Raw genomic sequence first — 21,764 nt, forward strand, 5'->3', positions numbered from 1 at the left:
ACTCAGTAATGTAAATTTTGTCGATGAAGATTGTGATGAAATATATTTATCAATAACCGTCAATTCCATGACGAAGGTGAGATTGTGAAGAGATGAAACTGACTTCATTAAACAATAACTGTGGCTAAATCTCCAGATAATATTGACAAAAAGAGGATTAAAAAATATAAAAAAAAAAAAGAGGAGACAACATTATAACAACTGTCAAACAATCACATGATGTTTGGCCAGTTAAACTGGATAACTTCCGGCTTAAGACAAGCTTGATTAATTTGGACTAAACCATGCACAGTGTGATCACTACACACATCTGATGGTTGATTTTGATTTTGAACCTAAGTGAAGCCTCTTTTGCATCAAATTGATGATAAAAAAAACCTTGTTGTATGTAATGTAAAACCCTGAGTAAGCACCTCTCTGACTGGATGTATTACTCCTCCTCTACAACCTGTCACATTATGTCTGATGTTCAGCTCCACTTCTGGACTGTTGGTCGCAAGAATAAGACCATGACTAAATATAAATTAGCTGACAAAATAAATTCTACCACTGAGCAGATTTAAGGTTTGTCCACAGCCTGTAAATTTAAACGTCATTCCCGGATATCAAGAAAGGCATTTTAATGTTGTAAGAAATAAAAATCTGGCAAGTTAAATATTTTTTAAATCAAAATGAAGAAAAAAAATTCTCAAACTGCTGAGCTCAAACACACTGAAGTCAAGACTCATCACTGTCAACAGAATCAGCTCCAGAAGACTCCACACACACACACACACACACACACACACACACAACTATACAGACTCACAACATACAGTTCAAACACATCTTCAGGTGACGTGTGTGTGTGTGTGTGTGTGTGTGTGTGTGTGTGTGTGTGTGTGTGTTGTACTTGAATTTGATTTTCAAGACACACATGGACTAGAGAGTAAAAAATAAATAAAATAAAGTGCCTCCTCTACACACACACACACACACACACACACACACACACACACTAACAGGTTGCCAAAGACAAACTGAAGCATGTGAGCGGGGCAGCAGAGCGAGCGGCGCCGGGGTGAATAAAGAAAAATGCACTTCTGAGGGCTGGCAACCCACACACTCTTCTTTGCATAGGAACAAAACACATACGCACACCCTGGTGAGATCCATCTGCCAGAGCTGACTGACTGAGGGCGCGGGTTAAACATTCAGTGTTTCAGGCACAGTATCATCAGGTTCACAGGAAATATGTGCGCACCGCCGTCTCATAAATCAGACGGGCGGTGGAGGGGAAGAACAGATAGAACGTGTCCTGTACTGGAGGACAGCAGCATTTACCTTTCAGTAAAGCTAGCAGTGTTGGCTGCCTTTCAAAATAAAATAAGTTCTTTTCTGCCATTTCATGTCTGCTTCAAGGTAAGCACTTCCTCCATCCGCCGACTTATCTCCTCTGTATTGCGAGAAATGGAAATTCATCCATTCCTGTGCTGCCACCAGTCCAGAGCTGAGGCGGCTGTAAGTAAGCCTGCTGTGGATCAGGACTCATGCTGTGTTCATTCACTTCAGAGGATAACTCAAATGTGTTTTAACAGCGACTGTGAAACATGTGACAAAAATATGCCATAATCTGTTGGATTGTTGTGAGCTTTGCAGAGCGTTCATGCTCCAAACCAGATGTTAATGATAAAGACCTTTTCTCCAGGAGAAAGAAAGACACTTCACAAACTTAATCTTGTGAGTACAAACTAGACCTTGCGGCTTGTAGGCTATAAACAGTAAGCAACATCTAAAATCACCCTCATTTATAATAAATAAAGAATTATAATGCAGCCTAATAAATCTCAACTGTCCCGTCCAGTACACACACCACACACTCTCTGTGAGAGCTTGTGGGTTAGGTCAGATCCAGGTGGAACGATTGTAAAATTGATGAAGATTTTTTCTGAACTTGTGTTGTCTGTTTACATGTGTTTTCTTAAGTCACAGTTTTGCTGCAGACAGAAAAGAAGAAGTTGCAAAAATCCTTTTATTCCAATGAAATAAAAGCATGAATGACAATCTCAAGGTTTGTTGTTGATCAGAATCACTTAATTCTGGAGATTTCCCTTAAAAAGTTGAAAAAGTTGATTTGACTGTTCGATGTGAGGTCGTTGTTTATTAAGGCTGAGGTTTCTACACTGAGGGGAAATAAGAAGAACCAGGTATGTCTGTGATCTGACTGTTGGCAGAGTCAGTGCCAAAAAGTTGAGATGAGCTGAAAGAAATTTTGAGACACTTTATTAAGTTATTGCTATCACAGTAGTATCGTCTGCATTAAAAGGATAAAATTGTATAATATTGTATGACGTGTAAATAATATCAATGATTATTGCATCAGCAAGTTGAAATAAAGTTTTGCTCAAAATACAAGACAGTGGACTGCGGTTACATGGGCAGTGATGACTACTATAGCACGGTTTAGACTGTATGAAGTGGTTGTGTGGGGAAAACACATTGGATAGAACATTACTATAGTGTGTAAAGCAAAAGGGATAGGATGTATCTGAGAACTGATAATATCAATAAAGCATAAAATCAGCTGACAAACACATGTATAAGCAATGTGTTTGTATGAGCTATACAATGTGAGCAAAGAGGAGAGAAAGACATATCTTTATGATTCCGTTAACACACATGTGGATGTTTGTCTGTGCAACACACACTCAGATGTAGCCTGAGAGTTAAAGACAGACGATCGATGTGCTGTAGACAGAGCAGACTGAAGTGAGAGGAGGAAGTGGGGGTTAATGGTCCGAGTAAAAGCCCACTTAGGTAATCAATGGCCTCAAATGAACTTTTCATTTCTGCCAACTGAGAGTGACAGAGCTAACAATGATCCCAGTCCACCCACAGCTCCACTCAACTGGCCGGAGGAACTTCATCTGTGGCAGAACTTTGACCCCGAGCAGCAGGTTTTTACACTTCACACCCACAAAACCTCGTAACACAGACTACCTGACTGTTAGCTTCCTGGAAATCTGATGGTAAAAGAGAACCTGAGGAGAGAGATGAGATAATACACACACACACATACACACACACACACACTGCTCTGACTGTAAACCTAATCATCATCCAGCCTCAAACGAAACCAGAATCAGTCTGAATTCATTCATCTACCAAAGTGTGTATCACAAATTTAGATCTAATGAAAATGACTTGCTGAGGCAGGGTTACTCCATTGGTTTAAATAAAATAAAATAAACTGGAGGATCTTCAGTTCTTCTACAGTTTCTCTTTCAACATGGATTTATTTTTAGCTACTGACCTTTGGCTATTTTTTGCAGTGTATTAAAAAAGTTGAATTGCCTGAACAAAGGCAAAATTTGCTTGATAACCATCCTGCAGCCACATGGTCAATGGCCAATCAGTTCTGATCAATGTTTGTGTTCAGTCACACTTATGAACCATCATCATTTTAAATTATAGAAATGACTAATATCTATGGATACCAGTGGCGAATATGTCAGTATGTCTTCATTCACTGATGTTGTTGTCTCATAAAACAATGATGAGCAGATAATGACATTCATTTCTGGGTGAGCTGATCATGAACCAAGAAGTCAAAATCTCTCAAGACCAGACATAACTGGACCTTTCACACACACACACACACACACACACACACACACACACACACACACACAAAAGGTTCCTACCTGAAAAAACACGGCCATGGCTGCGATGATCCTCTTCTCCCTGAGTGCTGCGCTGAGGCTGTCGAAGTCGTCTGAATTGTACATGTAGATCTGCATCTGTGAGAGACAGAAATACAGAGACATGCTGTTTTTCTAATGTAAAAACATCACAACAGATCGTGATATTGATATCCCCCACAAATGAATGTGTTCTGTCAAAATTAACTGCAGTTATTAAGCTGCTGATGTCACCATCTCTTCATGGGAATGTAATAGTCACATGCCTGTGTCAATTAACTATGTATTCATTTATTGTATATGGGGAATACTATTCTACTGACAGTCTTCAGAATTAAGCAGGATGTATAGGTGTATGTAAGGGGGGGGGTCGGGTCAGATAAACCGTGCCATCACAACCCGTCTCACGTCAGTTCATGTCCAGGTGACATGTAGTTTGTGAAATAGTAAAGGAATTTAATGTTGCTGTTCCTGTACATTGTTTTGTGAGAGAAAAATATCTTAAGTTTAGTGACTCCAGCTTTATCTTATTTTTTTTACTCTTTTATTCAGGCATATAAACTGTACAATTGTCATTGATATTTATGCCTTTTATGATTTATATATCAACCATTTTTCCCAGCCTTTTACAAAATGATCTCCCTTTATTTTTATCCTGCATGTGATCATGTGAGTCATGTGACAAAAACAAACAAACAAAAACAAATTCAGCTGGACTTTAACTTCACACTTTAGCCTTCTGACTTAATATGACTTGGTTAAAAGAGTAAACCAAAAAAAAAAAAATTGGATCAGGCTTTAAGCAGCCAATCTCATACAAGCAGGAAGAAACATATAGATAAAGACATGGACAGCAGACTAACAGACTAAAGATGAAACCTCAGATTATCACATTTGGTCATGAAGACTGTCCTGATGCATCACTTTTGTTCAATGTGAGGCTTCACTGAAATGCTAAACTGAGGCTAGGCTAATATTAATGTTTTAGGCTCAGAGATGACTTAAGTTAACACTAGCTACAAGCTTGGAGTTTGCAAACATGACATCACAGAGAAGTATTTGTAGTGCTTTCTTCTAAAATGAATAGACATTCTTCAGTTGGGTGGTTAGCAGTCAGGTTAGCCCAGAGCTGCTGCTGTTCCTCCTTCAGTAATGACACAACTGACTCTGAACGTGGAGCCTGACTCGGGACTCTTCAGCCAAGATCTGAGAAATGCAGAACAAAGACTTTGTCCCACCCCTGCTATTTGCAGTCGTGCATTAATCCACACTTGGTGCAGTTGTGAGTATCTCTGGCAGCAAGACGGTGTGTGTGAGACTGAGTGAAAATAAACTGCAGCGTGTGTGTGTGTGTGTGTGTGTGTGTTCGTGGTGATGAAGGAACACAGCTCACTGATGTGTTTTTAATAGTTTTTGGAAACAATAGAGCTCTATGGCTCAGAGGAAGAAGATACAGATTACCAGGCTTTGGATACATCACCACCTGAAAACCGGTCGACCCATCATGCACTATTGGTTGTCATGGTGATATGGAGGCATGACGCATTAAGGCACATAGTAAATGTGTGAACAGGGTGTGTGAGTGAATTATTGTGCTTGTATGAAACTGTGTTCATATGCACATGCGTTTATATAACTGCCGCTTCCTCCTTTGCCAAGACCAACACTGTCGACATGACTTGTGTAGCATGGTTCCTCCAGCTCACTAATCCTCACATAAAGAGCTCTGTGCATCACTTTTTGATCCATTTGTGGAGTAAACAGTTGTCAAGCAGCCCAATACGGAGTCTTTTTGGTGAATTTATAGCAGAGACAAAACATTCTCCCAGACTAGTATTAATTAAAATCAAAGAGGTTGGATCGTGCCTGTGAACGTAGCGCAGAGACAACAGCTCAGCAATAAGAATCAGTTTAAACAGCAGCATTTTGCCCTGAAGATGCATGTGTGTTCTCTTCTTCACACAGTGACAGGAAACACACAAGGTCCAGCGCTGCCAGTATAAACCTGTGTGTGTCACTGCTCACTTAGCTTTTGGCCCAGGACCACACTCTCTCCATATTTATACAGAGAGGGAAGCTTCTGTCACGCAAACACAACTACAGGAGCGTCTGCCGAGACTAACGCACACGGCACAGGCTGACGATTCAGACCATCGCCGACAACGTCATCGCACGCTGCCGTCGATCGGCCGGTAGATGCTTGATGATGGCCGGCTGCGGGGTCAACTGTGCACAGATGGGACGTATCACTGCTGCAGAAGTCTACGGCTTATTTAAGACCAAGTCTAATGGAATCTAAGAACATCATGCAGCGAGGTTTAGTTGACAGGCAACAAGTATAGAAACGATTGTTTTTTTAGTTTGGGGCTCTGTGGAGGTTGATCATATACTGAGACACACTTCTCTCTACTTTTCTCTGGGGATGTTTTTCATGGTTTACGCCCCTTACTTTCTGATGAAATGCTACAGCAGACCCTTTTTTCCTCTACATACATTTCTCTAATACAATACAATTTTGTATATTTCTTTACATTATATCACAACCACATTTTTTTTTTTTTTTACAATTTTACCTACTACTACTCATATTGTTTTGTCTCGAGTTAGTGTGTGCAAATAGGTGTGTGCAAGGACAAGCTGGTGACTGGTTCGCAGCACTGACGCCTGCAGCTGATTGGCTCCTGTTAGATGGCCTCCCAATATAAAGAGCCAAGCTGGTGCAAGGGTAGAAAACTGCATCTACCTCCTGTCCCAACTGGCCACACCACTGTTCACCTCCTTGTAACTTTTGACATTTCTAGGGTTTAGTTGGTGGACTGCCATTTTATTTTGATCACCTTTTCTCCTGTTTTCGTTAGTTTGGAAGGTTAGTTGTTAGCTTTTTAGGTAGGTTATGTTGGTGTTTTGTTTCTAAATAGATCTGTTGGTTTGTCATTGTTCACACTGAAGCTGGAATACACTCACAATTTATTGGATTTATTTGGATATTTTTGTAAATACAGTGGTTAACATCTACTAGTAATTTGGTCATGTGGCTACTTCTTATCTGTGAACAGTAGTTTAAAATGGGCGTTTCATTATGTTTGTGACTAACATGATAACTGCCAGGTATCAAGTTTCTTCCCATCATTCCAATCTGCCTTTCTCCTGACATATGCAGCACGTAACATACTAAGAGCCCCCTCCTGCTCTCTGCTGGATCTGCACAAAGCCAGGATCTGTAAAGAAATGCTTTTCACAGTTTGGTGAAAGAACTTGGCTCAAAACCTTTGGGATGAGCTGCAACGCTGATTGTGAGTCAGGCCTTATCATCAGTGCTGGACTTCACCGATGTTGTTGTGTGGCTGAATGGTCCAACATCTGGTGAAAAAGCCTGAAACCAGCAAAGTGGAGGTTGCTGTAGCAGCAGATTCAGTGAGGTACAGAAAGAAGTCAGCTCCATGTATAAATGATAAATAAAGTAATTGTATTTACATCATATCTACATCAATTATTTTGTATACAATGGTGGATACAAAGACCAAGACAACGGCAGCTGAAATCTCAGGAACCTGTGCAGCTAGATCAGAGCTGTATAGTATGTTCCATAATACACACTACCTGGTGCCTTGCAATTAACAGGCCAAATAAATGCCCTAATACAGACCTACACCTTTCTATTAAGTCGTGTGTTGTGTCTTACACACAACATGATAGACACCCAGCAGATGACAGCGTCATAGCCTTGAAAGTGATGGATTGTACTTGATCAATTTCTTGTTGCAACATCTTCATAACTCAGAGTAACAGCCGCAGTTAAAGAGGAAAGACTTCATTCATAAGTTGTTCTGGACAAATGTGCCATCAAAGATGTAACAGTCACTCTGCTGCACTGCTCATTAATCCACAGGCAGACGTTTATGCGGTGCAGGTCTGTAATTAACTCCTTCTATAATGAACTAACCGTGAGAGTCACAACTTTATGCTCATGTTTTTCTTTGAACTGAGAATCCCTGCGTATCGATATCCCCACTGGCGGCATCATTTTGTCTGTCTTTCTGTGTGTGATTCCTATGATTTATCAGGATATAGAAAAAAAAATCTTATCAATATCAGGAGGCAGGAGAACCTGTCATTTGGTGCTGGGTGAGGGGAAAGAGAGAGTCAGGGAAATGGGAGAGGGAGAGGAGAGGAGAAAGAGGAAGCCTGCCTCCCTCTCAGCAATCAGCCTTAGGGGGTCTGTAACAGCACCTCTCCCTTCCTGGAGTTCAAAAGCCTGAGTGGGAGGCAGAGATGCTGTTGAGCCTGGAGGCAAACCATCTCATCACCAAACTACTTATTTATTTTCTGTTCAGAAAAACACTTTGGAGGAAAGAGGGGAAACCCCTGTTGCTCGCAAGGCAGACAGGGTCCACTTTTTAGATCTTCACATCAGGGCAAAAGACATCATCACCCTCCTGGTCAGAGGTCCGTCATACACCCAACTGCACCCTGTAATCAGAGCTGGGGGAAGGCCTTGGTTAAAAATACCTCCTATGTGCTCTGTCCATCCAGTGTGAACAGGAACACTACAAAACACAATCCCGCGGGACCAAACAACCAACAAAAACAAAAAAAAGAGAGAGGGAAGTGACCCGCCCAGCTCACTGTCTTGCTCAGACATCACTGATTTGTTAAAGACTTCCTCTGATGAAGATCCAGAGTTTAACCTTGTTAATATCCATACGATGTTTTTATATAATACAGACATAAGATGAGTGAAATAATCATCAACACCATGACTGAGTGTTTCCACCTTGAACTGCAGTGAACCAATGACATTATCATAAACACAGATTCAGACAGCCAGGGTTTCATACATCACAGACCTACGGAACCAATCCTGTCAACTTGTGGGGACGGGGGGCGGGGCTCAATAAAACTGAAAGCTTGTCAGTACAGAGAGAGAGAGTCTTAACAGACTCCTCATCTGAGTCTGGGTCTGACTGAGGCTCAAACATGTGGCTGAGTCTCTCTGATGTTTCCTCCTCTAACCATCTTGATGCTCTCTGCTCTTTCACCTGTCCACCTGGAGCAAGCAGGTGGTGGGCGGGGCATCATGCCTGATACACATTTCTCAATCAGGAAGTAAGAGATGAGCTTCAGACCCAGTTTTTGATATTTTTTCACTGTTTATGTGTGGAAACGATGTTAAACTAAAATATGAAGCATAGCAGAGGATTTTTACAGAGTTTAAAAGATGTCTGGAGAGGAACTTTTACTGATTCTGATAGATCTGTTGTTGTATTCACAAAGTGATCTGTTATTTATGGCAACTGGAGGAACAATCGTGACTATGTTAAGTGTATTGGACTGAATTCAAAACCTTCACATGCATTAATGATACACATCAAGTTTACATCATGTCTGGTTTCTTTAAACTACAGAAAAGGAGAGTTTTACCTCTAAAACAAGGCATGCTGGGAAGTCTGTTCATATAATAAAGTTCATTAAAGTCATCATTTCAAGTCAAAGACCTAAACTTAGAACAAGTCAAGTTGTGAAGTCTGAAAGTTAAAAGTTGAATTACCTTAAAATTATCAAAACTTTAAAGGTTAATTACATTTATGATAACATTATTGAGAAAAGATTTGTTGGTAAATCCCAGTATGATGTTTTAGTGTAGTACCAACACTGAAATTTCTAATTAAAAACTAGGTCAGTGTAATGGATGTGACTCAGTGCTGGTTGGTCAGGAGAAGACAAAACAAAACAAAGATCTGGTGATCCAGCAGAAAGTTGCTCATTTGGTTTAAAAATGTCTCCAGCATTTTACATTTATTAAGTCTGTGTTTGTGTGTGTATGTGTGTGTGTGTGTGTGTGTGTGTGTGTGTGTGTGTGTGTGTGTGTGTGTGTGTGTGCGCGTGCTTGTGTGTGCGTGTGTATATGTGGGTGATCATCATCAGACACAGATGTGATACAGTGTAATGTACTCAATGAAACATTAATGTATGGGAAGGTAAGCACAGGAGACAGACTCTCACCACGAGCAGGCTGCAGTGATGAATCAGGCAGCCTGCACTGCTGACACCTTAATGCATCATTATTATAGATGTTCTAAGTGGTTTCTGAGGGAGGGAACAAGGAACTGATTTAAAGCTAACAACCCACCTGAAAACTAAATGTACATGTATTCCATCTATGATCTTACACGATCCTATTATCTGTGACTGTCAACACCTCCCTTCAAGAGGAAACTCAGAGAACAAAGCCTGCATCAGTCAGGGCTGCAAACTGGACAACCCCTCCCTTAAGATTCACACACACATACGCACACGCACACACACACACTCTTTAAAATGTTTCTTCTCGAAGACAGTCAGTGTCACATTCACAGGCAACTACGAATGAAAGGAAACTGCTCTTTAGAGAGTACAATTCATGTTAATATTGAACACCCGCGCACAGGTGCAGCAGTGGGGCCCTGTAAGCATGAATGTCTGTCACTGACTGACTGACTGATGAAGTTGAAGGCTGAGTGTTGTAATTTCCCCACTGGTCGTTGCCAAGAAAAAAAAAATTAAGCCAGTACTGAAGTTACAGCAGAAATAATCATGTTTACAGCCTGGTAAAAAAAAAACGTTTGGTCTCTAGAGCTAATTTCTGTTACTGTTTATATAACTCACCTGTTTACATTTTAAGACTTAAAGTAATTGAGGACGTGGCCTCTTTGAGTGACAGGTGGGTGAGTGTATACTTGCTACAAACCAGCATGCATCGAAGTCTCAAGCTCCACACATGCTCCTCCTCTTTGCCCATATTTGGATTAGCTGGGAGTTAGGGGTGGAGTCAGACACTGCCAAGATGGTGACAGTGGAGCAGCTCACTCTGAGTTTCAAAACCGCAAAGGCTATGTCCATCTTTATTTACAATCTCTGGTTGTTGCCCTTTCAAAATGAAACCATATATTCCTAACTGCACTAGCTCGGAATGTTAGCATTGAATGTAAAGTGCTAACACAATCCCTACACATAATGCACAGGACATAAATTCACTCAGGTACAGCTCTACCTATTCACCAAGCCAAGGCTGTCAGGATTTTGCAAACGTGTGTCTGGATCTAGATTAGACCCAGTGGTTTTAGATTTTGGCTCATGTTGTCAGGATCAGGAAGTGTTTGCATTCAGGGGAGGGTATTTGGATTTGGCCAACAGGATAACCGAAACTGTTTCCAGAGTCTGTAGAGGATGTTTTAATCCAACCAGGGTGTTGTGACTGAATTATATTAAAAACAAAGTCCTGGCTCTCATTTGTGTTTGAATTATTGTGAAAATCAAACAGTGAAGTCTTGTTTTGGAGCTCATAAAGCTAACATGACAAGGGAGCCCAGGGGGTAGTAAAGTGCTGCCTTGTTAACTTCAATCACATCACAGGCCATCTCTCATGATTTCAATGCACTGGTCAGTTGCATAAAACCTGTGGGACTGTGGATACTGTTTATCGTTTTATTTGAGCTTTTGTATTTTACATATAAATGAATTCCTTTAAGACAGACATTGCTCAAACACTGAGTGTCATCACGAGAAGAGGAATGGGGACGGAGGCACAGTGGCCTGACTTCATTTCACACTGCTGTCTTGCTCGAGTCCTCACTCCAGCGATACGAGCCCCGAGGTTACAGATGGAGAGACTGAAGGTGATGAGGAAGATCTGTCACTTAAGGAACACCCTATTGCTCTCACCATTCAAAATTGCCCGCCTGGGCCTAGATAGTGGCCAGGACATGGAAAAGGTCCAGATGAATAGGTTCAGCAATAGTCATAGTTTTGTATCTGGTGGCATTTTGAAGCTTGGATTTAACTTTACTGCTCATTACCATTTTTGCAGTTACTGGAGACAGAAAATGCTAATTTGGGCACAGAGGATGAAAGCCTTGGCTGCACTGTGGTGGAGTGGTTACGACTTGTCTCACAGCCATAAGGTTCTGGCCTTGGGGCCCCTCTGTGTTGGGTTTGCATGTTCTCCCTGTGCCTGTGTGGGTGTCCTCCCACAGTCCAAAGACATGCAGGTTAGGTTACTTGGGGACTCTAAATTCAATATGACCATGGTTTGAAGAAAGCCTGGCTAGAGCTCAGGTCACATGAGCTAGCTGTGACTACTCTGCATATTTATCTTGTCCATTATGTAAACACAGCTAACGACCTACTGTCATGCTCAACATGAAGACAGCTGTGAAGACTCAAACTTTTTCTCTTTCACAGACTACTACGTTTTCTGTGTCTTATCATTGTTTATTATAATATGACCAGAGGTGTAGTGCTATTTGTCTAAGTACTGGAGTGCACCTATGATGCACGGTTGTGGCTCGTTTCTGATGAGGTGATGTAACCACTGTTCCTATGGAGACAAGTTTACATAGATCATGTTAAGAATATGCCATGGACCATGGATGTAGCAGGTTGTATTAGCGTAGCATTAGGCAGAAGGTGAATGAACACTAGTTTGTGTTTTGAATGAGTCACTTGTGTCGAGCAAGTGAAGCCACATTGGAAACATCCATTCAGAGGAGAAGCTGCAGGGCAGGCAGAGGTCAAGCTAAGCTAACAGGCTAGGCTATGAAAACGTAGCTAAGCTAGCTTTCATTTCCAGCAGCACTGTGGAAGCAGCACAACCTGTCCAGGTGTAACAGACTGACTCCGTCATGTTTCTGTGTAAAAGCATCACGGATAAAGAAACTGTCAGAAGAGCGAATGATGAATGAAAGAATGTTTTCTGTCTTTTCATCTTCACTAATTAACCATTTAATTCATTGAACAACTCAGAGGCTACCGGCAGCTACCGCCATCTATTAAGGTGGAATGATTTCTTGCATGTTACTCAATCCATGATTGGCATTTGGAAATCAATCGATACGTCAATATGACAACTCTGACCATTTAATTCATTTTTATTAGCTTTCTACATGACATACACTTTAGTGAGGATCGGTTCTTCAAGAGCTTAACTGGATTATGTGAACTGTGGATATTTTATTTCATCATTTGGAGAAAAAAGTGTCGGAGCTCCGGCAGCACTCTCTCCTTATTAGACAAAATATATAATTATATGTATCATATTCATATTTTATCAGAAAACACTGCTCTTAACTGCTCTTTTCCATATCAAGTAGATGCTTCCAAAATGAACAGCGCATATCTATTCACAGTGAACCTCACATAGTTCCCGTTACACATCCACCACATTTGTGCCCAACCAAAACATCTAGGAGCATTGATCGATGTATAGGACAAGTATATATAGAATAAGTCAAATCACTGCCAAATAATTAAGTACAGGAGACACTTAGGTTTGGTACTTGGTAAATGGCAAATATTATAAATATTTTTCTGTCGATCAGCTAATCAATTAATCGACAAATTGCTTCAACACTCTTCAGATGCACAAATCTTTCAATCAAAACATCGAAAGAGGGTTTAAACTTTAATCGCAAACCGTCAATATTCTGACTCACTAACTTTAATTTAAAATGGAAGCTAACATCGTGATTGTGATTAGACTATGATAAACTGTGTGATTCTCTCTTACAGAGCAGTGTTTCATTTTATCAGCTTCCACTCTGGACATGCATGGAATTTATATGCCAATAACTGGAGTGAGTAAAGTATTAAGTGGCAGCATCGCAGCAGGCATGTTAATGATATATGTTGCTGGCTAAGCCGTGACAGAGAACACATTAGCATAAAATGGATTTCTGAACGTTTCTGAGGAAGACCTCTGACCACAGGAAACTTAATTTCTCCTCTGTTTCCAACCATAGGAAAACAATTCAAAAACACGTATCTTACGGAAACCTCTGAGAACTCCTGTCATTCTTTTCATCCACCTTCAAGCGTCTCCTGGGAAAGCTCTGTTGCCTCGGGACGGAAATGTAAAGCAGGAGGTACTAGGGGTCTGGCGACGCTGCCACGACCCTGCTGAGAGCGCTATGAGGCCGGGCACGGCAGCCTATGATCCCCCCCCTGAGGGACTGACAGATCTGAGGCGACATGAGCAAGGCTTTGTATGAAAACAGACAACAGAATGCACCGCATGGAGTGCACGTCCTTGCTGAGAGGAGAGAGCGAGGACATCAAGAGGAAGGTTTGATGCAGTCTCTCTCTCCATCTGATCCACACTATGGGGGTTTTGAATTCCCTGGCCCCTCTTGGAGCTGGAGAAAGGGCGTCCATCAAAGAAGGTCATACGATGTAGCGTTGCCGGTCACTGATGCAACACTCACACTGCATTTCATTTCCCTCAGCGCCGCGGCTTTACAAAACAGATTGGAGACGCGGGGACAGGGCTGTACAATCTGGGTTATGAGATATGTTTAGAGCATGCTGCGACCTCGTGCAATCTATCTTAAAAACCCAATTGAAATGCATTACGTGAGAAATGGCTCTGAGAGTCTTGTTCAATTTCAACAGTGTTACTTTTTCATAAAAGCACAGGGGGGTGCAAAGGAGTAGGGGGGGCGGGGATATTGCTTTTGCCTAAAACAGAAAAAAAAGAAACCACATAAACACGAAAAATTGGTGAGGCCCGCCCCTATCAGCAAGCCAGATTATTAAAAAATGGTATGGAACAAGCTCGGCAACTGGGACAACATGTATTTGCCCTCTAGGTAGCATTGGGCTTTTAAAGAATGACTGTGTTTTTTTAGTGTCATTGAGGACAGGCACCAGGAAATATGACATTATGTTAGGAATGGCATGTGTTCCCTATCTGGAGGGAAGGTCAATCATAAATAAAAGAGAAATAAATATAAAAAACAAAGGAGTGCAGCCTGGCAGTCATCAGTTATCTTTGAAGGTTTAATGGAATGTAGCTGGCTGAGGGATAGAGAGAACAAAAAGTGGAGGGAGAGGAAGAACAAAAAGGCAATAAATGAGGAGAGTACAAACAGCATAAAGGCTGGATATAAAAACAACACAAGACAACTCCAAAGGATACCATTACTAATAAGATCAACAGCACAGAAAAACAACCCCCATCACCATAATGTGGTTATGTACAGTGCACCTCCACGTGTTAGCCTGCAACATCCAGTTACTCTGATTTACTTAACTCCTGTTGTTGTTGTGCTACAGGAGAAGAGAACAGCTCTGCCTGTGTCAGTGTAACAGCACAGTCCCTCTGCGTCCATCTATTCAGTGTTCCAACTCGCCCGTCGCCGATGTGTTACTCACAGAAAGATCCAAGGATTTAAGCCTCCTTTGATACTTGTGACATAGAACCTCAAAACAGCTGACGGAATGTGTAGCATCATCAGAGTTCATATTACACCACAGTAGGTGTCACTAGACTTTATGCAGCAATATTACGCTACATAAATCAAACAGATGCCACTTCATATAGAGTTAACAGCAGAATAAAGCTGCAGAAAAGGCAGAGATGTAAGAACAACATAATCTCCACAGCAGCTGCAGCTGACAAACATCAGCTGGGTAGCAACAACTTTTTAGAAAAGTCACAGTTGTGAATGTTTTGTGCTTCCACTGAGTGATATGTGATTAAAGCTGTGTTTTCTCCTCTCATGATATCATTCCAAGTAAACACAACGACAGGTTTCCAGCAGTCTGCCTCTCGGTTGGAACTGGCCCCCTGGGGCCTGATACGGCAGATGCCACGACTTAACTGAAAAAAAAAAGTGTCTCCATGTCAATTTTGTGAAATATTTGTCTGAAAAACCACTTCATGTGAGCGTATACATTTTTTTGTGACATTTGAGAGATGTGTGTTTTGGTGCATCAAATCAGCAGCTTCCTCTCTGCTGCAGGTGCTGATTGACTCATTTATTTCATCTGTTGCATTCTGAGAGTTAATCATAACGTGACTTATTTTTACTCAGAAACAAATTTGACTTTAAATGTAAAAAGAGTAAAAAATAAAATACTTAAGAAATTAGAAATTTTCTACAATGCTCACAAAAAACGATTGTTGCAGTAACATGAAATGTAAACCATTAGTTACACCTCACAGTAAAGTTTTATATATTTTTATTCTTTTTTCTCTCAAGAATATTTTGGAATTGGAACGGGATTCAATGATCGGAATCAGAATCGATAAAACTGAAATGATACCAGACCCTAGTAATGGCTTGTGCTTAATGTGAACTTTATATGCATAACTGCGACCTGAGGCAGTTAATAAAAGTCATTCTCCATCGCCACATGTGGTAAAACAACTGTGATATAAATAGCAGACTGCAGCATAAAAGAGTACACTGTCCACCACTGACTGAACTGTGCAGCATTTCACTGCAGAATTCAAGGACCTGTGAAACAGCGATGGTATGGACCCAAATGCAGCACACAACTGCAAGGGAGGAGACACCCAAGGCTGGGACTGGGGAGCCTGGAAGCCCGCATGCTCGACAGATGCTGTCCTCAGACGCCAAAGGTACGTGACAGATCCAACTCTTTCCACAGTGGAACCACACAGGATAGATAGGTAAAGGGGATGTTGTTTACCCGTTGAAGTAGCGATGGTGTATAATATGCTCTGTGGTCTTTACAGGTTGACACCGGGCAGCAGGAGAGACAAGCGGGCCAAACCAGGAAGCAGTGAGTTGAATTGTTTTCAGGAGCAGTCTTTGAGCAGGAAACCAACAGATACTTGAAGCCATGGAGAAACCAGAGACCAAATGTCAGAGCATTTACTAGAGCTGAAACTGGGTCAAAGAAACAGGATCAGACAGAGACCAAACCAGGAAACCAGGCTTCAGGTGGACGGCATCTGTGTTCAGGGACCAGTCCAGTTTACTGTCCAGGTGCACACCTAGGTATTGTGTCTGTAAGTGTGCACCACCTCAATGTCCTTCCCTTGAATGTTGACTGACTGAAGGGTGGGTGTAGACCTACAAAAGTCCAGGACCATCTCCTTGGTCTTGAAGGTGTTCAGAAGGAGGCAGTTCTTGTCGCTCCATTCACTGAAGGCCATCATCCAGTGGCGATTGCTCTAAGACTGCAAGGGAAGCTCAGCTTCCCCTAAAATGTCAACAAAATAAGTGGTCAAATATGTGCTGTTGTGTGAACATTTCATTGACTAAATATGCGCTAGAACACGTTCATCTTTTGTTCAGAATCAGCTACTTATCACAGGTAACCGACACGACTTCTTCTCATTCATCCCCGCAGCGCCACAGAGCTTTACACAGTGTAGACACCGAGCGTCTCCTGACGTCACTGGGGAAGCAGAGAGTGGGTTGTTCCACTGCAGCGAAACTAGACGGTCATTGGATAAATGCTGGGCTTTGTCCCGCCCATCGGACGCTCAGCGTCTCTGGGGGTCTATGGGACAGTGGGCTGGCCCGGACGCTCGGCTTCTGCATGATGATTGGATGATCTGTCTGAGGCTGAGTCCCTTTTTGATTGACAGTGAAATGAGCGAATCAGCGATCTTGAAGTATAAGCATCCACCGGAGAATTTGTCAAGTCTTTCATTCCGTTGTTCGGAGTTGATCTGGAGACGTTACTGATCCTCAGCGACTTTGTCTTTGTTAAAAACGACTAGCGTTGTGTTTGGCGACTCTCTTCTGTCACTCTGCGAATTTACATATAAATAAACGGACACATTTTATGATGTAGGCCGAAAATGAGCTTCCCCTCATTATAAGACCAGCAGCCGCCACTGCCATCATCAGATCCCTGTACTCCTCTTCTTGTCCGTTCCTGATACACGCCACAATAGCTGTGTCATCTGAGTATTTCTGGATGTGGCAAGACTCAGAGTTGTATTTAAGTCTACCGTATACAGGGTGAACAGGAACGGAGCCAGAACAGTTCCCTGTGGAGCCCCAGAGCTGCTCATCACTGTCCCTGAGACACAGTTACCCAGCCTGACGTACTGTGGTCATCCTGTCAGGTAATCCACAATCCAGGACATGAAGCAGGGATCCAGCCCCATCCCTTCCAGCTTGTCTTTAAGTATGGGGGGTTGGATGGTGTTAAATGCACTTGAGAAATCAAAGAACATAATCTTCACCTGGCTCATCCAAGTAAGAATGGGCCGGTGGAGCATGTAAAGGACGGAATCATCCACTCCAAAATGTTCTTTGTAGGTGAACTGTAGGGGGTCAAGTGCATGTTCAACCTGTGGCCTCAGAAGGTGGAGAAGCAGCCGCTCCAGGGTCTTCATGATGTGTGATGTCAGGGCCACCGGTCTGTAGTCATTTATCTCAGCCGGTCGTCCTACTTTAGGTACCGGAACAAGACACGATGTTTTCCACAGGACCGGGACCCTCCCTGTTTGAAAGCTTAGATTGAAGATCCTCTGGAGAGGCTCAGCCAGCTGGGTTGAGCATTCCTTTAACAGCCTCAGACACACACCATCCAGGCCTGTTGCCTTTCCAGGACGTATGTTGTTTGTTTGCAAGAAAACTCAACTTGGCACTTTTAAACATTTACATGCACAGGTCTGAGACTGCAGAAATGTTCGGCAGAAATGTTCGGTAGAATTTTTTCTCGAAAGAGGAAATAAGTGCAAAAGTCTCCAACTTACAAACAGTGACTGTATCAGGCATCAACAGAGGCCTGAATAAAGCCAGTGATAGGTAACAGGTATAGAGAGTGTTTGCAGCACTAAGCTTGCAGTGGCTGTCTGCCTGCTAATGAGCAGCTCTATGTCCACAAGCTGTTGGACAAAAGAATAAACTCTCCAGCTGTGTATGCTGGTGTAAGTGCTGAGTTCAAAGAAAGAAGTCTTTGTTTCTTGTTGTGGTGCCAGCTCGGTCACGGTTCTCAGAAAAGGGATCCGAGAGCATGACTCAGGAAGCAGATGTGAAAGTAAGGAGTCTTTAAAAGCAAAGAACAAGGATAGAAAAATACAAAAATACAAACGGTTGGGCTGAGGCAAAATCCCCAAAAAACACAGACAAGGTCAAAAACACAAACAGGATCAAAACAGGCAGGCAAAGAACAGAGAGGTGGAACACTAAGGCACATGGAACAAAGACGATCTGACTGAGAGCAAGTGGAAACGGGCCGGTATATATAGTGGGGAGATGATAAGGCAATGGGGAACAGGTGAGCAGGTGAGTGGGAAGGAGGAGCAGTTCAGGTTTGCACATACAAATGGACTGAATGAATGAATGGATGAGTGAACAGACTGGAACTCAAAACCACGACAAGCTCCAGCAATCAAGAACAGAGGGTGTTCATCCTATCACTGTTAATGATGACAGAGTATCCATCAGAGAGTATTCCAATTTACATCCAATGCCAAAGGTCACTCTTCCTGCCCTTCATGTAGAGAGGCATCTGATGTTTGATACAATTTCTGATGTGAATTAAGCTAATGTAATTGGACCAGGTAGTTTTCCAACAATCAATAACACGTCAATAATATATCAATATCTGGTGTATAGGGGCCCAAAGACTTCAGGTTAATCTCATCACACCATGATTCCAGCTTTACAAGAGTAAAATGTGTTCCACTTTTGTCTGCTCTGCCAGTCAGGAAGTCTTAATATTTTACTTGCAGTCCCTTCCATATATCTGCTCACCTGTTTTCATATCCTCATGCGCTGCCCCACATCGCTGTACAGGCCCGTGTTGATGTGCTCTGAGCGGATGTAATGAGTGGCCATGTGTTGCACGGTCATGACAGTTGTAAAAAACCTCAGACAGCGCCAGCTCGTTGAGGTGCTTTTGATTGTTTGACAAATATATGCCAAATAAAAGTTTATGGTGTCAGTTTACAAGTCCAAATGACTGATGGTGTTCGTGCTGAGCACATTGATTCCGATGTTGTTTGTCTTACAATTCACAGTTAGGGAACGACTGCCAGAAATGATTATGGGAACAAATGGTACCAAAAATAGAGGAGTATGAATTGAGCTGTATAATTATTATGCATCAGACAGGTGTTGTGTTTATCATGTTGTGAGTGAAATAAGCGGACGTACAATTGAATGTCCTCTTCCGTGCAATTTTGCCTCCGTTTAGGTGGTGGGTGAATTAGGGAGCTCTCTGCGCTCAGTGTGATTAAACAAGGTGCAGACAAGAGTTCAAACCCTGGGCGTCATGTTTCTGGCGCTTTAGCTGGGAATGTGTTTTGACAACCCTGAATCTTTCTGACAGAAAAGAAATGATTTATAGTTTGTGACCAGCCCACCCCTCGCTGCTGCCTGTGTGTGGGTGTACAGAGATGAGGGAGTGGGCGGGGCTGGGTGACGTCCTCTTGGCCTCCTTTGGCGTGGACAGCGTGTGCTCTGCTGGCACGGCATGCGATCATTCTGCTCACGCAGCAGCAGCAACAACAAAAGGTATAAACAAAAGTCCCACAAGTGACGCTGCCCCAAGATCTGAGAACCACTGGTTTACTGACTAATGTTAGCTGAGCCTGAACTACTGTGATATCTGCTGCTGGAGGCTCAGAGCCGTCCGTCATGTTCTCAGTAACAGCTGAGTCCGTCCCCCTATGACAAGGGAACAGCTGTATCCACTACATGGATGTTTTGTAGGTTTACAGATGTGTAACATCATACCTGTCTGTGACTGAGTATAAGTGTTTGAAATTACTTTTTACTGTTCACGTTAAGTTAGGGATGGGTGCAGAAACCCAGTATAACCCCGGGGCTAAATTTTTAAAGACCATGGTATCGATAAGAGCCGACATTATCGGTTCTGCTCTTGGTACTGGAGAAACTAAAGAAGTAGATTTCCTGTTTATTATTATTGCACATTTTCTCCCACCAATTCCGTTTCTGATTAAGACATTCATGTAGGAATGATGCATTTTTACTCATCCAGAGCCTGTATGTGTGAGGGGCGGGGCAACTGTGTCACGCCGGAGCACAGTGCAGCACACAGCCCCCCCAGCCTCTGAGCCTCTGACTGAAACAAGCAGTCTGAGCTCACTTACTCCTGATTGGCCGAACGTTCGGACGCCTGCTGAGTGGCAGCACAGCCAGTTTGTGAGCAGCGCTCCCTCTGACCGGTGTGGAGGTTCTGTCGTCATACGACGCATGCTGGAGAACATTAAATACATATGATAGTTCTCACGTACTCAAGGCCGCTGTGGGAGAATGAGCGGAGCTTGGAGCAGATGACTGTATTAAGAAATCAGCTCGCCAGCGTTCAGAGCAGACTGATGCCGTAGCTGTTCTCTCACAAGGACTTTAGTTTTACATATGTTTACCTCATTAATTTAATACGGACATTATGACAGAAAATAATTCTGTTCCACAGGTGATTTCTGTGAATGAAGCCTCCTCTGTTTTCAGACATGGATCATCACAGCTGCAGATGTAACAGTGCTGAAACAACTCTCTCCCTCAAACATGACATGTAGCAGCTTCAAGTTTGACCTTCAGCTCAGTTCTGCTGCTTCACTGGCACCAAAGCAGAAACAAAGTCCAGCAAGTCCAAAAGTAGTGATGTTAAAGTGTGTGGTTGTGTCAGTGTGTTCAGCGCCCACACACTGTGTTGTTCCTGTCATTGTAGAGATATAACAGAGAAACAGGGGTTTGGCTCTGGGCTCCAGCAGCTGCCTGGTGCTCAGGAGTCTCACATCCACACCAGCAGACACACGGCTGTCATTTCTTATATGTATGTATATAAGATATAACTGACTCTAAATATTAAAGGTCTTCATCTCAGTTTTACTGGTTAGTGACCTTGATGAACTCCTGTTGAAACAGTTAAACTCTTGGTTTAAGTGTCACTGTAAAGACACTTGAGAGAAATTTAAATGAAGTAAAAAGTCTGGAAGTTTTGTCTTTGGTCCGCACTCTGTCACCGAGGATGTCATGGCCAATAAAGGCAGTAAATCAAATAACAGAGGTGAACTCCCCACAGTCTGTGTGGAGGATGTTGAAACGGTAAAACTGAAGCTGGACTCTTAAAACCTTTGACACACAAGTGGTCAAAAGCTTACAAAGGAACAACTAATATGACAAAACCAGACAGCGGCACACAAGCAGTGATTCCTCAATCCTTGACCCCAGCCCCACATGGTCTGGACTTAACCCCAGACCCTGTCAACTCCTAGGAACACCCCTGGTTTAAACATCTATACCAGTTTGTGGAGGCTATTTTTTAAAGTTGTTCTTTGGGCTTTTTATGCCTTTATTGGAGTAGCAG

General features: G+C 42.5%; 1 protein-coding gene across 3 annotated transcripts in view; it reads right to left on the bottom strand.

Moving 5' to 3' along the window:
• The window catches only part of LOC130181342 (receptor-type tyrosine-protein phosphatase gamma-like), a 446,467-nt gene that overhangs the window by 110,700 nt on the left and 314,003 nt on the right, over window positions 1-21,764 (bottom strand). For all 3 annotated transcript variants that reach the window (XM_056395482.1, XM_056395472.1, XM_056395500.1), the window contains exon 5: window positions 3,684-3,779. In XM_056395482.1, coding sequence (XP_056251457.1) covers window positions 3,684-3,779 — 96 coding nt within the window. The remainder of the gene's footprint in view (window positions 1-3,683; window positions 3,780-21,764) is intronic.

Source organism: Seriola aureovittata, chromosome 2 (assembly GCF_021018895.1).
Source record: "Seriola aureovittata isolate HTS-2021-v1 ecotype China chromosome 2, ASM2101889v1, whole genome shotgun sequence".
NCBI classification, from domain to species: domain Eukaryota; kingdom Metazoa; phylum Chordata; class Actinopteri; order Carangiformes; family Carangidae; genus Seriola; species Seriola aureovittata.